Source organism: Gymnoscopelus braueri, assembly GCF_963280865.1.
Source record: "Gymnoscopelus braueri genome assembly, chromosome: 8".
Lineage (NCBI taxonomy): Eukaryota > Metazoa > Chordata > Actinopteri > Myctophiformes > Myctophidae > Gymnoscopelus > Gymnoscopelus braueri.
In genome coordinates this window covers 32,864,241-32,880,737 of record NC_137609.1, presented here as the reverse complement: position 1 = coordinate 32,880,737, position 16,497 = coordinate 32,864,241, and the positions used below count along the sequence as shown (strand labels likewise).

The 16,497-nt window shown below is 43.4% G+C and overlaps 1 protein-coding gene across 1 annotated transcript in view; it reads left to right on the top strand.

The window, feature by feature from the left end:
* The window catches only part of LOC308090779 (ryanodine receptor 1-like), a 124,911-nt gene that overhangs the window by 48,867 nt on the left and 59,547 nt on the right, over nt 1–16,497 (top strand). The window contains exons 37-51 of the mRNA XM_080436044.1: nt 237–542; nt 1,736–2,032; nt 2,377–2,577; nt 2,804–2,915; nt 3,353–3,496; nt 9,857–10,130; nt 11,726–11,840; nt 12,606–12,738; nt 12,871–12,965; nt 13,146–13,281; nt 13,610–13,796; nt 14,250–14,361; nt 14,746–14,866; nt 15,489–15,658; nt 16,200–16,420. Coding sequence (XP_080292170.1) covers nt 237–542; nt 1,736–2,032; nt 2,377–2,577; nt 2,804–2,915; nt 3,353–3,496; nt 9,857–10,130; nt 11,726–11,840; nt 12,606–12,738; nt 12,871–12,965; nt 13,146–13,281; nt 13,610–13,796; nt 14,250–14,361; nt 14,746–14,866; nt 15,489–15,658; nt 16,200–16,420 — 2,624 coding nt within the window. The remainder of the gene's footprint in view (nt 1–236; nt 543–1,735; nt 2,033–2,376; nt 2,578–2,803; nt 2,916–3,352; nt 3,497–9,856; nt 10,131–11,725; nt 11,841–12,605; nt 12,739–12,870; nt 12,966–13,145; nt 13,282–13,609; nt 13,797–14,249; nt 14,362–14,745; nt 14,867–15,488; nt 15,659–16,199; nt 16,421–16,497) is intronic.

The following is a 16,497-nucleotide window of genomic DNA, read 5'->3' as shown; positions in this document are numbered from 1 at the left end:
TGTGAGTGTCTGCCCTTGACAATCACGCCAAAATGATGCAGGAACCGGACATGTACCAGTAATGTATTTATTTATGTATTTCAAATCAATACCATTTCTGGGTGCAAGGACCCTGCAGCATTCCTTTTTCGCGGTCATCTGAGTCGTCTGAGCAGCCATCTGCTGGCTAAATGCAGAAAAGTCATCCCCCTCCTCCAGGCCAGTAAATACTCCCCCCTTTCATTTCTTTCTTATAGGTGCTGAAGTCCAAGGCCCTGATCATGCTGACAGAGGCGGTGCAGGACGGGGGCCAAGCCATGCGGGACCCCGTCGGAGGCAGCGTGGAGTTCCACTTCGTCCCCATCCTCAAGCTCTGCAGCACCCTCCTCATCATGGGCGTGTTCGACGACGACGACGTCAAGCACATCCTGAAGTTGATCGAGCCCAGGGTCTTCACCACCGGCGATGAGGAAGAGCAGCCCCAGCTCCTCGCCTTGCCGGAGCCGGAGGTGAAGGGAGCAGAGAAAGTACCAAAGCCTTTAGCCCTAAAAGGAAAAGGGCATGTAAGTGATATTTATTTGTTAATTATTGTTAAGTAGCTCTATATTCTGATAATAATCACTGCTAGAGTGTTACAGTAACAGGGGTCTCCCCGTCTCTCCAGCTCTTTAGTAAAGAGAAAATACATTTTCTCATCGGGATACCAATTTGAATGAAAAGTTAAATTGAAAGTGATGAAAAAAATTAAATATTGCAGGCAAAATTGGAAATGGAAAACTCAGGGTTACGGATGTCACCCCGGTTTCTTTAGAATTCGGAGTAACATACTCACTATGGGATATCAGCGCCCCCTGCGCTGATATCCCATAGTGAGTATGTTACGGAGAATTAGACAAGAAACTATAAACTTGAAGCTCATAAATTGGTACTCTCTCCTGATTGGATGAAATTGTTAACCAACCTGAACTTTTATTTTCTGTTTACTAAAGAGCTGAAGACAGGGAGACCCTTGTCACTAAACAAACACTCTATAACCAGGGGGGCACATAACTGGTGCGCAGGTGCACATGTGTCGTCAAAATGCATGCTGCGCGGCACATCAGACGAAGGGAAGCGCATTCGCGCACCAACAGCTAGGAATTTACTTCCTGAAGCCACACTCACACAATCACGCTAAAGCAAGCGTCGGCCCCATTCACAGCCATTAGGCGGAGGGGGAGGGGACGCATGCTGCACGTGATTGTGGCCTCGAATCCTGACACACAGACAGTCGCGCGACTCGCACGCAGCACGCTGCTGGCTGTGTTACAGGCACTCGTCACCGATGATGAACGCACCGCGATGGTGCAAAATATGCCGTGAACGTCCCAATCTGGCGGATAAAAGCAGTGCAGCACAGGGCACCAACCTTGGGGGCGGCACCAAACGGCGTGAAGGGAAAAAAAACGGAGAAAAAGGGCTCAACAACATTGAAACGCGCCGGTGAAGCGTCCTTTTTTCTCGCGCAATATCATAACCTTGCTAATAGCCCCGCCCTCCCCTGCCTCTCTTCTCCCCCTCTCTCATTCACGCAGCTGAAGTGCTAACAACAAATGTATGCTCACACACACACACACACACACACACACACACACACACACACACACACACACACACACACACGCTCACAGAGAGAAAAAAAGCAACAACAAAAAAAGCAACCTGGTATAATAGTCATCATTTCTTGTTTTTGTTTTAACCAACACATATCACTTAGACCACCTTGAAGGAAGCAGGGAGGAGGATGACAGAGGCGTCGGAGGACGAGTATGAAGAGGACATAGAAGACGAAGGTGTGGGTGAGGTAGACGAGGAGGAGGAGTTTGAGGATGAAGAGCTGGACGAGGCGGAAGCCACCGAGCTGGAGGAGGAGGACATAGTCAACGGAGAGAAAGGAGCGGAGGAGACAGAGAAAGAGGCTAAGTCAGGGGAGACAACGGGAGGCGAGACCAAGATAGAAGTGGTAGAGGAAGGGCTCTTTCAGATGAAGCTGCCAGAGTCTGTCAAACTGCAGGTGTGGAAGATGTGATCAATTAACATTCACCTTTTAACCACATGAACTTAAAAGCTGATCATTCTGTGAAAATAGGCAAAGAAAAGGAGGGGATCAAGTATATGTATTGATCATATCAAAGATGAATTTAATTGAAATTCATGATTGATTGATTGATTTATTGAATACTTTACTTTATTAACAGTTTGCAGATTGTACAGAGGTATGGTTTACAAAGATCATCTACAGATTCAAACCATTCATTTGAGTCAACTCTCACTACAATATTTTTGGGATAAAGTGCCAATTTGATAATAATTTCCTAATAATAATATATATATATCTTAACTCCCTCTGGTTATTAGATGTGCACACTTCTTCAGTATTTCTGCGACTGCGAGCTACGGCACAGAGTGGAAGCGATCATCGCCTTCTCAGAAAAGTTTGTCAGTAAGATTCAGGCGGACCAGAGGCTGCGTTACAATGAGCTCATGATGGCGTTCACCATGTCAGCGGCAGAGACTGCCCGCAAAACCCGCGAGTTCCGCTCCCCACCACAGGAACAGGTGCTGTACTCTCTCCTGCCTTGTGCAACACAGCTAACCTTTTTTCCTTTTTTATATATATATATAAGATATATACACACACACACACACACACAAAACTTACTTTATTTTGCTTTGCTTACAGATACCTTACAGTCATTTTGCTGTACACTATGCTGTCATTAGTATTGTGTGGTGGTCTATCTTGTAAAATTACTTTTTCCATTTTGTGTGCATGTACGTGTAGGTGAACATGCTCATGAATTTCAAGAACTGTGCTGAGGACGAGGAATGTCCAGTGCCTGATGAAGTCCGTGATGCTATGATCGTGTTTCACAATGACCTTCTGGCCCACTGCGGTTAGTTTTGATTAGATTTTAACACCAGCATTCCCAATCATACATTTTACAGTGATACTGCATCCATGTAAATGTATTATCTTGCATGGCTAGCTTGACCAGAAATTCTTGAACATTACACAGTAGAAGAGTGGTTCTCAAACTTTTTAATTTCAAGGATCCCCACAACTCTCAGAGTTAATTGGAACTTGGGAGTGTCCCTAGACCCCACTTTAAGAACCACTGCAGCAGAACAAAAGTGAATACAGTGCAAGACAAAACTCAAGTGTGTCTTTGCCAACTACTAAATTATTGCTTAAAGTGAATTTCAGCCCCAAAGAGGGCAAAACAAAACTGAGCCAAAGTGCAATGGTTCAGCAAGTACTGTATGCAGTGAAAACTGTGACCTCTCCAATGGTGGAGTTGAGGTGGGATCTGATCAGTTTTCCCTCTCTCAGGTGTACACATTGAGGAAGAGGAGGTCGAGGAAGCGGTGGACAACTCTCTTCGAGGACGACTGGTCCGCATGCTGGCCAAGTTGAAGAAATTCCGGCAGAAGAAGGTAGAGGTGGAGCCAGAGCCAGAGGAAGAGAAGAAACCCAGTGAGTTCATCTTTCCTGTGTGTCCCAGACTCATTATTCATGTCATTAAAAGTATTTGTACTGTCATACAGTACATGCCCTGTCGCTCGCTACCTCCCTTCGAGTATGCAACTTCATTAACACAGTAAAGTGGGAAAATATACCAAAAGTTAATAAATGCAGTTCATTATAACAAAATAATGCGTTTTCTTTTTAAAGAAAATATGGTTTTCAACATTCTCCCCGTAGACTTTCAAAGTTCAAGTTTTAAAAGTAAAATATTTAACAAAGTATAATATATTTCAAAAAGTTTTAATCAGAATTGAAAGTTGCCAACGTTTTGAGAAGAAAGTATCATAAACTAGAAAAAGTGCTCCTCGGAGCACAGGTCTCCGCCAGGTCAGGTAGGTTATTTTGGCCTCCAGGTGGCACTATATTAGGCCAATGTGAAAAGGGTGCCATTTCTTCCTAGGCCGTGCACGGCAATCGGACACTGCATTCATGATTTGAGGCATTTTGTTCTAAAAATGTGTTTTGCTAAATTTGACCTGCTGGTGGTGCTACAACAGGCCAATGTTAAAAGGGTGGCATTTGTTCTTCAACATAGTGTGAATGTGTGTGGAAAGTTTCACCGCAATCAGACGCTGCATTCATGATTTGCGGCATTTTGTTCCAAACAAGGCACTACTGCAAACTTTAGATGTTAATCTTAGCCAATCAGGATGGAATATGAAAAATCAAACAAATCCGTCTTGATCACATGACTATAGAGATCATGTGTACCGATTTGCGTGAAATTTGGATGAAATGGGAAGGAGTAATATAAAAAAGGTTTTACAGAAGTCGGCCTCTTGGTGGCGCTATAAAAGGCAGATGTGAAAAATGCAGGGCAAAGGTTTTTCCTTGGCCTCTAGAAAGTGCACATACAAAGTTTTATACAGATCGGTGCAGTTATAGGTAAAAACACGAATCGGCCTGCTATAGCGCCACCATGAGGCTGATTTGAAAAATTTGAAATGGCATTTCTTCCACTCTGCATAGTGGGAATGTGCGTGCAGAATTTCAGGGAAATTACATGCTGTGATCATGATTTGAGGCATTTTGTTCAAAACGGAGCACTCCTGCAAACTTTGGAAGCGTGATGTTTGGACAAAATCTGTAGGAGTACTGTCAAGAAATGTGTTTAGAAAAAGCGGCCTCCTGGTGGCGCTATAAAAGGCCCATGTGAAAAATTTGGGGCAAAGGTTCTGAATTGGCATCCAGGGAGTGTGTGTGCACAGTTTCGCTGCGATCAAGCCAACGGTGTCGGAGATTAGCTGTTCACAGTCGGACACACACGGACACACACACACACGGAAGGACGGACGGACAGGGTGCAAAACATACTCTCCCGCCATGCCTTTCGGCCTGGCGGAGACAAAAATACAATATGGGAGTAAGAACAATACAATATAACAGATGATATTTAGGAAAAAAAGAAAAGTCACAATCACAATGTTGATATTGTTTTGTAATATAGAATACAAACACGTGATTGTAATTGTCTACGTCCAGTTCAGAGGTCAGAGAAGAGAAAGCCTTATTGGCATGAACCAATTAGTATTAAGTGTTGTCAAGACCTGGAAAAGACTACAGCAGAATAGGAATATCACACATACCATATTAATAATATGTTATTAATATGGTACAATGCAGGTAGAAATACATTCTTTAGAATAATAACACAAGTGTCTCTTATATACTGTAGATACATACAGTAGACTCACGTTCAAGTACAAGCAAAACATACATACTGTCACCCCTGAGGTATATAATACAAAGAAATCTGTCTAGTAATGCTTGTTTCCTCTCCAAGAACAACTGAGGGATTCGGAGAATGCATAGAATAGAAATAAGATGACAGTTGTCAGAAATATGTGCTCGCACGCTGTATAATTTCAGAGGGTTTCCCACGACACTGCTGTCTTCAGGCTATGCATGACCTTGAAAATAAGAGGAGGATTGGAGTTTTAGTGAGCCAGAGGCGGGCCTTATCTTCAAACTGACTGACTGACTGACTGACAGGTGGTGTTGCAGGAATGTTCTCAATCCGTGGTGGAGTGGATAGGCCTGCTTTTGACAGGTTATTTGCTGCTCAGCACAGAAGATCACAAACGGTCCATTTTGAGAAATAGGATATGAAATACCATGGATCTTTGATACTGCCGTCGGACCATTTATATCAACATCAGAAAAGGAGAATTATTTTCCAACTAAACGTATTAATGTGCAAATGCCAGTGCCAAAATGAGATTGACTGAGATTGTCTGTAAAAGCCACACTAAGTGAAATAGTTGGTGTGGAAGGGGGTTGTGGGAGAAAATATAAAACCAAAGAGTTGTTTTATTTTTGTAATTTGTCTCTTTACTCTTTGAATAAACTTTCCTTAAAAAGCAGGCAAATTCGCAACATTATTACTGTATAGCACTTTTAAAAAAAAGTTTTTATTTAGAGTAGACAATTATTTTTTACCCCTTTTTCTCCCCAATTTAGTCGTTATCCAATTGATTCCTCCCCACACACATGTCTGTGTTGTCACTGCTGTCGTATCCTACTGACTCACCTGCCAGTGAGGAGCCCCCACCAGGAGGACGTAGAGCCTTAATTCGTCCTACTCCTCCCACCCAACATTCCCAGCTGACAGGTGCCACCCCAGCCCGTAGGAGTACGTGCAATGACCAATATCACCATCCCCGCCTGGCTTCCCTCCCCCGAACACGGGCCAATTGTGTTCATGTAGACGCTCGACAAAGCCGGGTGCACCACGGTGGATTCGAACCCACAACCTCTGTGGTGGTGTGCCACCCGAGCGCCACTGTATAGCACATTTGCCCAGAAAAAGGCTTTTGATTATTTGATTTTTTAGTTTTTTCAATGAAAGGGTATAAACTCAAAACTAGTGGTGGTGAGTATTCAACTACAGTTGTTTCATTCAACGGTGATGCTACAATGCAGATGTTCACACTTGAAATACATGAGCTCATACAGGAGTGTTAGCGTAACAATGACGCAAACGGGCTCAGTGGAACGTGATTCTCGGTACCCTAGACATGATTATGGCTTCATCTCATCCACAGTGACTCACCCACCCAGATTAAAGAGCTGAGGTGAGCACCAGTATTCCCATGCTTTGTTTTGTCCCGCAACCATGGTGAGCAATAAGCTGCACCATCAGTAAGGCGTTCGAGTTCAAATATTACAACGGGGAATGGTTGTATTGTAATTGTCATCCTCATTCCAATGCAACACTTCCTAACAATGGAGGGAAGGTGTTTGTGTGTGTGAGTGTGTGAATGTGCGTGTGTGTGCGTGCGCGTGCGTGTTTTGGGGGGATGCAACCTGTTTTATTGTTTGCAAGATGCTCGCTGTGGCACAAACAATCTGTTTACTTTACAGCGCCATTGCTTGTTTCAAGCACTTCCAAATCACAGTGAAGTAAGGGTGTGTATGTCTGTCGGTGAAAGATTGACTGGACAATCTAACAGGAGCATCAAGGGGTGTGTTCCTTTGTAGTGTATCGACTGAATAGTTTGACTCTATTTGTTCAGGTCCACTTCACATTATGGTTAGCTAGATGTTGCATTGATGAAGCAGGTTAGATTCAGCTTCAGTGTTAACTCACTAATGCTTACAAATTAACTAAATATATTTTTTGCTGTGAGGTTCCGGTACACCTTCATAACATTTACATGGTACTTAGAATGGGCTGGTCATAGCTGAATGGTTAGAGAGCCTGTCTAGAAATTCTGCTGTGATTGGTGGCGATTGCTCCAGTGCTTTGCAAGATTAGCCCTGGACAAGCAAGCACGCACGCACGCACACACGCACACATGCACACACACACACACACACACACACACACACACACACACACACACACACACACACACACACACACACACACACACACACACACACACACACACACACACACACACACACACTCTCTCTTCTATACGACTCCCCACCTTCAAGAACCATGCAAAAAGAATTAAAATAAGCCTCTACCATCTAAAATTCCAGTTTGAAATGCAGCGCTTGTAAGAAACATTTTTCCCAGGCGTATTATACAATTACAATTACAGTACAAATGCATGGAAACAGACAACTTGCTCGAAGCTTTGGTTAGACACAGCTGATGAACAGGTTTCTGATTATCTTACCACTATAAGCCCTAAAGACACAGACAGATCCAAGAATGTCCTTTGTTTGAAGAATGTTCGACTACCACCATGAACCTGAACTTTCACTGCCTTCAGCTCATTCCATTCATAGGCTGCATTTATATCCAAAACAATAAAAACTTCAAAAGTGCAAGTGTTCATTTGTGAGTGTCATTCACAAATGAGTGCACTTTTCAGTGTGAAAAGTGAGTCTGATGTTCAGGGTTCACAAGGCCACAGTGCAATAAGCATAATAATGGCAAGGTTATCTTCTCCTCTGATCCCATTCCTGGACAGATTTATTTCAAGTTGGACTCAAGGCTATGGTAATACCAATATTTACTCAGACTCTTGAGAGCCGGATCAATGGTGTGTCTTCAAGTTTTAATGTTTGTACAGTCTAGTGAAAGGATCTGAGCTGCACATAGTCCATGCAAAAATGTTTGCACCACGCTAGGATGCATTGCATTTGTGTCCTTTGGAAACTTGCTGTGTGCAATACAGAATACTGCAATTTATACAAAACCTGATAAATAAACGTAAATATATAAACTAGAAAAAGTGCTCCTCTGAGCACAAGTCTCCACCAGGTCAGGTAGGTTATTGTGGCCTCCTGGTGGCGCTTTAATAGGCCAATGTGATAAGGGTGCCATTTCTTCTTAGGCCTTTCAATCGGACACTGCATTCATGATTTGAGGCATTTTGTTCCAAAAATCTGTTTTGCTAAATCAGACCTGCTGGTGGCGCTATAACAGGCCAATGTGAAAAGAGGGGCATTTCTTCCTCGGCCTAGTGGGAATGTGCGTGCAAAATTTCACGGAAATTGCACGCTGCGTTCATGTTATGAGGCATTTTGTTCAAAATTGACCAATCCTGCAAACTTTGGAAGTCACTGTTAGCCAATTAGGATGGAATATGAAAAGATCCGGACAGATCCATCAGAATCACATGACTATGGCGATACTGTGTACCGATTTGTGTGATTTTTGGACAGAATCTCAAGGAATAATATCCAAAAATGTGTTTTACATAAGTCGGCCTCCTTGTGGCGCTGTAAAAAGATGTGAAAAATGCAGGGCAGATGTTTTTCCTTGGCCTCTAGGGAGTGTGCGTGCAAAGTTTCACGCAGATCGGTGCAGTTATAGTTAAAAACGCAAATCGGCCTGTTTTAGCGCCACCATGAGGCTGATTTGAACATTTTCAAGTGGCAGTTCTTCCTCAGCTTAGTGGGAATGTGCGTGTGCAATTTTACTGAAATCGCAAGCTGCGTTCGTGATTTGAGGCATTTTGTTCAAAATGGACCAATCTTGCAAACTTTGCGAGCCAACCTTAGCCAAGCAGGATGGAATATGGAAAATCGGACAGATCCCATGATCACATGACTATAGAGATACTGTGTACCGATTTGTGTGATGTTTGGATAAAATCTGTAGGAGTAATAAAATGGGTTTTGCACAAATCGGCCTCCTGGTGGCGCTATCACAGGACCATGTGAAAAATGTGGGGCAGAGGTTTTGAATTGGCATCCAGGGAGTGTGCGTGCACAGTTTCGCAGCGACCAGGCCAACGGTGCTGGAGATTAGTTGGTAACGGACGGACAGGACACACAGACACACGGACGGACTGACGGACGGACAGGGGGCAAAACATCCTCTCTCGCCATGCCTTTCGGCCTGGCGGAGACAATAATGGAAACAAACATGATGAGTGTGCTCATGTAGCAGAGTGGCTTAGAGCCTCTGCCTGAATATCTCCCCCATCCAAGGGGGAATTCCCCTTCAGGCTAGTGGTTGACATGTTTGGCTTTAGTGTTACGCTCACACCCAGTGAAGCCACTAATAAACACGTCAAGGACCCCCAAATTGATAAATATTTGGCCGCGGACGCCCATCTGAAAATATGTTGTGCCAGGGACCCGCAGAAGCAATTTTGTATATCTTCTATTTTTTTTATCGACGTATAAAAGGGTTAAAGTCGTTAAAATGATTGTGATGCTGTATTAACTAATTTTGGTGGGGACCCCCCCGTATCCCCCCAAGGACCCCCGGGGGTCCCCGGACTCCACTTTGAGAACCGCCGGTTTACAGTATAATAACAGGCTACTTACACTACTGTTAAATTTACTTTGTGATTGCAAAATCTCACCTTTCCCCAAATATCCACTCTTCTTGTCTACCAGGCACGTTACAAGAGCTGATTTCCCACACTATGATACACTGGGCCCAGGAGTCGTTTATCCAGAACCCAGAGCTGGTCCGTATGATGTTCAGCTTGCTCCACAGGCAGTATGACGGGCTGGGGGAGCTCATCCGTGCCCTTCCCAAGGCCTACACCATCAATGCTGTTTCCATCGTGGACACCATGGAGCTGCTGGAGTGTCTAGCACAAATCCGCTCTCTGCTCATTGTCCAAATGGGTCCAGAGGAGGAAAGGCTTATGATTCAAAGCATTGGGTTGGTACTCAATCATTTTCCCGCCTCAATTGTTTTCTATAGTTTGATAACCTACTTATCTTCTAATTCAGGGGTTCCCCTAGCCTCGCGAGCCATCCTCTATTTGGGGTTCCTAAACTTTATCAGCTCGAGACCCATTGTGTCTCCCAGGGACCCAATCTTAACAAAAATACATAATGAATTAATCACTTAAGCCTACAAGCTCAGAACACATTGCAACGCGTCACGTTGTAAGCTTGTAGAGCTGCTAGTTTTGCCGAATGTTCGCCTATGACGTGTGAGTTATGGGGACACTAGGGTTCATGTGGTTAATGGGAAAATTATCTATGTTCATTTATGATATACGGCCAAAGCTTTGAATAGACAATGACTGTGTATTGATGGCAGTGTGGCTCTTTAATGGGAAAGTTGAAACACCACAGCAGGGGAACAGCAGGAAAGGCTATACTATGCATTTAATCCTAGGACAAGGAAGGGTACAGTATATGGGTATTAATGTCCCTGTATGTTACTGTATGAGGCATGTAACACAATACGTTGCTCCAGGGATAGAGGCATAACCCACATACTACATCACTGCCTCTCAATTTATCATTTTAGTTGGCTTCAAATCCATATGGTATAAATGGGTGCAACTGAATATAGCCCTAGTGTAACTTTTTCAATTAAGCAAAATAAATGTTGGCCTAAAGGTTAGAGGAGCGCACTTGTTGCTGGAAGATTCTTGGTTCGATTCCCGGACTGGCAGGACAAATCTGGGTGGGGAAGTGAATGGTCACCACTAATCCCTCCCCCATTACTGCTGAAGTGCCCTAAAGCAAGGCACTGAACCTCCAACTGCTCCAGTGGAGCTGTTCAGTGACAGACTGTGGTTGTACTGGTCAGCTCCCAGGTTTTAATGTGTGTGTCTATGTGCAGGGCATTGCTGAAAATACAGAACAAACAAAGAAAAAAGATGTATATGACCTTTCGCTGGTATATTTTTCACAATAACCAGGCATGTTTTTTGACAACTTCTCTAAACAGTATTTTAGTCGAATACCCAAAATGACGCAGGCACCCGGAGCCGAAGGACATGCTTTTGTACCGGAAATGTATTTATTATTATTATGAAATATTTGTAAAGTTAAAATCATACTGTGTAACATTAATTTTAGTAGTTTTTTGAGTGACATCTGTGGTAGCTCCGTTGTCATTACAGTGTTTGTTTATACGGAAGTGCAGCTCAAAAAGGAATCCTCCAGGATCCCAGCGCCACGAATATTTTATATTATTGAACACTTTCTGAAATAAAAATAACAAAATAAAAAGAATAAAAGAGCATTTTGGTGCGAGTGAAAAAGTGACACAGTAGGACTTTAATACATACTGTATGGTTACTGTGAAGATTTTTTGTTCCTTTAACATTCACCACTCTAAACTATGTTTCATTGTTTTGGGGCGGTGTTTTCATGGTTTAGTTTCGAACTGACTTCTTAGAATTGCAGTTCTAACAGACCATAGACGGATGCTGTGATGACGACGGAGCTACCAGGGGTGTCACCAGAAAATACAAAAAAAAAATTGTTGCAACAAACTTCTTGTGTTCACTATAGGAACATCATGAGTAACAAAGTGTTCTACCAGCACCCTAACCTGATGCGAGCTCTGGGCATGCATGAGACCGTCATGGAGGTGATGGTCAACGTGTTGGGTGGAGGAGATTCCAAGGTACTCGTCTTGCTTTCTCGTCTTTCTGACTCAAGTGCAATGGCGGAATCTAAATCTATCCAAATGTACGGGCGCCCGTGGTCGAGTGATTAGCGAGTCCCGGGTTCGATTCTTGAGCCCCAGCGGACCATTGCTGGATGTTTCCTGTCAACCTCTACTGTACTATCAAAGGCAGAAAAGCCCCCAAAATATATTCGTGTCATAAATAACATGTGTATAGAATGTTATCATTCAATTCATTAGTGAATGCTCACATCATTATCATTATAGTTATATTTATAGTCATCATTTTTGGTGTGGACGGAACTTTAATCATTATACTCCAAGTGTGCTTATTCCATGCACACACTGTACTGTACTGTACAGTACTTATTGTATGCACCCATCAGGTAACAGGGAGGTCATTTGATTGACATTTTAACTGTTCATGTTGCTCTAAACCAGCGCATCACAAGTATTGATAATAGAGTAAGCTTCACTCATCACCAACCATTATTGAAAAAATACTAAGAAGTGGCAAGCCATAATAATTACTTTATATTCACAAGATCCTATAATGATCTCACACACACAGTAAAATCCTCAGTGTTAGTTTATCCATTTGTAACCCTTATACAATAGGTTCATTTGGTTACATTTGTACACGCTCAGAGTTAGAGGCACATATAATAATAATAATATATATAATAATAATGTGTGGCACGTAATTACCTTTTTCAGGTAGTAACTCCAAAAGATCAGTAATACATTTGTATACTTCTGCAGGAGATCAGGTTCCCTCGCATGGTGACCAACTGCTGTCGTTTCCTGTGCTACTTCTGTCGCATCAGTCGCCAGAACCAGCGCTCTATGTTTGACCACCTCAGCTACCTTCTGCAGAACAGTGGCATTGGTCTTGGTGAGCGTTTTCTTAACCACTTAAGCCCTATACTTAGCCAATCTACAAGCTCTGCTCTTGTAAATGTATGAATTATTAAAAGTATATGTGAATGTGTGTGAAGTGTATTTATACCCACCACACTGTTTTCAGGAATGCGTGGCTCTACCCCACTGGATGTGGCTGCAGCATCTTGCATTGACAACAACGAGCTTGCATTGGCTCTGCAAGAGCAGGACCTAGAGATGGTAAAGCACAATGAACCTGTATTGATTCAAATTAAGATGAATGTTACATTATTGTCAAGTTACACAAAGGTGGTTTAAATGGATCTTTTTTCATTGCCCTATACACACATACAGTATAGCTTTCTATAGGTTTCATCGTGACAGAGTAGGTGTATCATCATCTGTTCACTGTTTCTCCAGGTGGTGAAATATCTAGCGGGGTGTGGTCTTCAGAGCTGCCCAATGCTGCTGTCTAAGGGCTATCCTGACATTGGTTGGAACCCTTGTGGTGGAGAGAAGTATCTGGACTTCCTTCGCTTTGCTGTATTTGTCAACGGTCAGTTGATTTTCTATGTCCCGCTGTAAAATATTTCACCACTTAAACCAACTAAACTTGACCAGGGTCGGCTCTCTACTTGGTCCACTCTTTTCTTCCTCTCAACCCCAAATCTCTTTGGAAATAGCCGAAAATAGCCGATCTACAAGCTCACAGTGAGCCTGTAGATCGTCTGATTTCGACGAATGTTTGCCCCAGAATAGTGATGCTAGAGTTCAAGTGGTTAATATCTTCTTCTTTCTTCTCCTTCTTCTTCTTCTGACATAATGATGTGAGTGATTTTCCCATCTAAAACTATGATAAAGGCTTGTTTCTTTGCCCCCTGTAGGAGAGAGCGTAGAGGAGAATGCCAACGTAGTGGTACGCCTGCTGATTCGACGGCCTGAGTGCTTTGGCCCTGCGCTGAGAGGAGAGGGTGGAAACGGTCTGCTGGCTGCCATTGAAGAGGCCATCAAGATATCAGAGGATCCTGCCAGAGATGGACCCAGTGTGAAGAAAGACAGACGCTTCCCCATGTAAGTACCACAGCTTTGCTTTGACCGTTTGCTCAGATCATCAGGGGTTATTACAATAACAGTGCAGGGTGAATAAAACATTATTTGAACCAATCTTTAGAGTAGAGTACTAGAGTAGCACTTTTGCAGTGGTGGAATTCCTACTCTTCCATTGAGAAATGTAGACCCTGGTGTCAGGTAGGACACCTACTGATTGACAAGTACTGCCTCAAGCTCATTTGCGCCGTATCTCAACAGGCCAAGCAGAGATTGCCTCTTTCCTGAGCGGTGTTTGGCCTCTCATGCCAGAGACACGGGTTCGAATCTTCTCAGAGTAAATTACTCAGTGTAAATTACGGTCTCAGAGATTATAATTTTCTCTATCAAATGGGGGTCCGTGGCCTAATGCATATAAAACTGAGGGTCCTTGAAAAGAAAGGTTTGGGAAACACTGCTGTATGTGTTCCCTGGTAGGTTTGGAGGAGACGAGCAGCATGAGGAGAACAAGGTTCACCTGGGTAACGCCATCATGTCCTTCTACTCCGCCCTTATTGACCTGCTGGGACGCTGTGCTCCGGAGACGCATGTGGGTAACTTCCTGTATGAAAGGTTTCACTGTCGTATACGATATTGTGGTTGTCTGGTGGAAACCTTGTATGTCCAAAACCGTTACTTTTCAGGAAATGGACAAAAGAACCTGTGCTCCAATCGATCCAACGTAGTTGTTATTTAGTTTAGTTATTATTTATTTTCATCGGTTAGATATTTCTAAAACATACAGACAGACTTTAGCACTTTCAACCCGTTCAAATCCCTATGTCGGGCATGTAATTATATTCGAAGGTTTTCATTTCAGTCCAGTGATCATTCTAGAAGGCAAAGTGTGGATATTTGATTTTGGAATGAAATTCCCAAAATTCTTCTGCTACTTCAGGTCTGCCATTAACTCTTTTGGTTTTTGGTCTTGCAGTTGATCCAGGCTGGTAAGGGTGAGGCTCTGAGGATCAGAGCCATCCTGCGCTCTCTGGTTCCCATTGAGGACCTGGTAGGGGTCATCAGCCTCCCTGTTCAGATTCCTGCTTTTGGAAAAGGTAAGCAGGGAACCACTCAAATCCATTTAGAATCACAACCGCAGTGAAATACTTTTACTGTCCTCACAATCCTGTAACATTGTGTATAATATACTTAACCAAATGAACCCTAGCGTCCCTATTCTGGGGCTAACATTTGGCAGAAATAGCAGACCAACAATCGTTTTTTGTTGTAGATCGGCAAATTTTGGCAAAGATATTTAATGTATAGGGAAAACAGGAGGGGGCCTAGTATAGACCTGCACTCTGTAACGTTCATGTCCTAGCCCAAGATTCGTAGCCAGGTCCCCCGCACAAATGCTGAAAGTTTTACCACTGAGCTCATAGAGCATGCCTGTTTACTCAGGGGAGATATTGCTTTTTGAGTGGTGCCAGCCACTCCTACACTTGACCGTGTGTGTGTGTCTGTCAGTCCGTCCGTCCGTATGTTTGAGCACGGCCTCAACAGCTGCAGCTGATTGCAACTCAAAGATGCAACCAGTTACACTAATTAACTCATCACAGGCACCACTCTCTTCACACTGGGTGTGATTTTAATTTTCAGGCAGTATTACTAAAATCAATGTGTATTATTGTGCTCAGTAGTATTTCTTTATGTCTTCCCTGTTGTGGTGATGTGTAGACAACAGCATCATAGAGCCAAAAATGTCAGCCAGTTTTGTGCCGGACCACAAGGCTCCCATGGTGCTGTTCCTGGACAGAGTGTACGGGATCGAGAACCAGGATTTCCTGCTGCACGTGTTGGAAGTGGGCTTCCTGCCGGACATGAGGGCTGCTGCCTCTCTAGACACGGTAAGCCTCATTCTCAACCCTTTTCATTTCAAGGACCCCCCAGTTTGATATGCATGATGAGGCCATGGAACCCCATTTTTATTGACATCTCTTGGACCCTACACTGTAAAATACTCTGTGTTTATTTAACTCTGGGAGTGTGCAAAGGGACCCGTAACTTGCTTGCTAGCTCACTGGTTCTCAAAGTGTGGTACGGCGATCCCAGGGGTCCTTGAGAGGGTTTCAGGGGGTCCCAGCAAAATGAGGAACAGTTTAGACATTGAAGTCCTATTTTATTCAAACATTTTATTTGAAAATAGCTCACAGCGTGTTGTCGTGAGCTTGTAGATTTGTAGATTTCATTTTTTAAATTGAAACATTCTTCCCTTATATGCAATCTTTTCAAATGGGGGTGCGTGGCCAAATACATATTAATTTGTATTCATAATACTATATTCATAATACGTTTCTGGGATAAAAGTGAGTTCAGTATGGTACATCATTTATAACAAGTATGAGTAACTAATGACAAGAAACTAAATACAGAACATCTTTGTAACAGGTTGCCTTCTGTACGACAGAGATGGCCCTGGCCCTGAACCGGTACCTTTGCTCCGCTGTGTTACCGCTCATCACCAAGTGTGCCCCTCTCTTTGCTGGCAGCGACCACCGAGCCATCATGATAGACTCCATGTTACACACCATCTACCGGCTGTCTCGTGGACGAGCGTTCACCAAGGCCCAGAGAGACATCATTGAGGAGTGCCTCATGGCTTTGTGCAAGTGAGTTAGAGCTCGTGTCAAACCTCACTGGACCCCGATCGATGCCTGACCTTTGGGTCCGTTCCCGATGGAGAGCA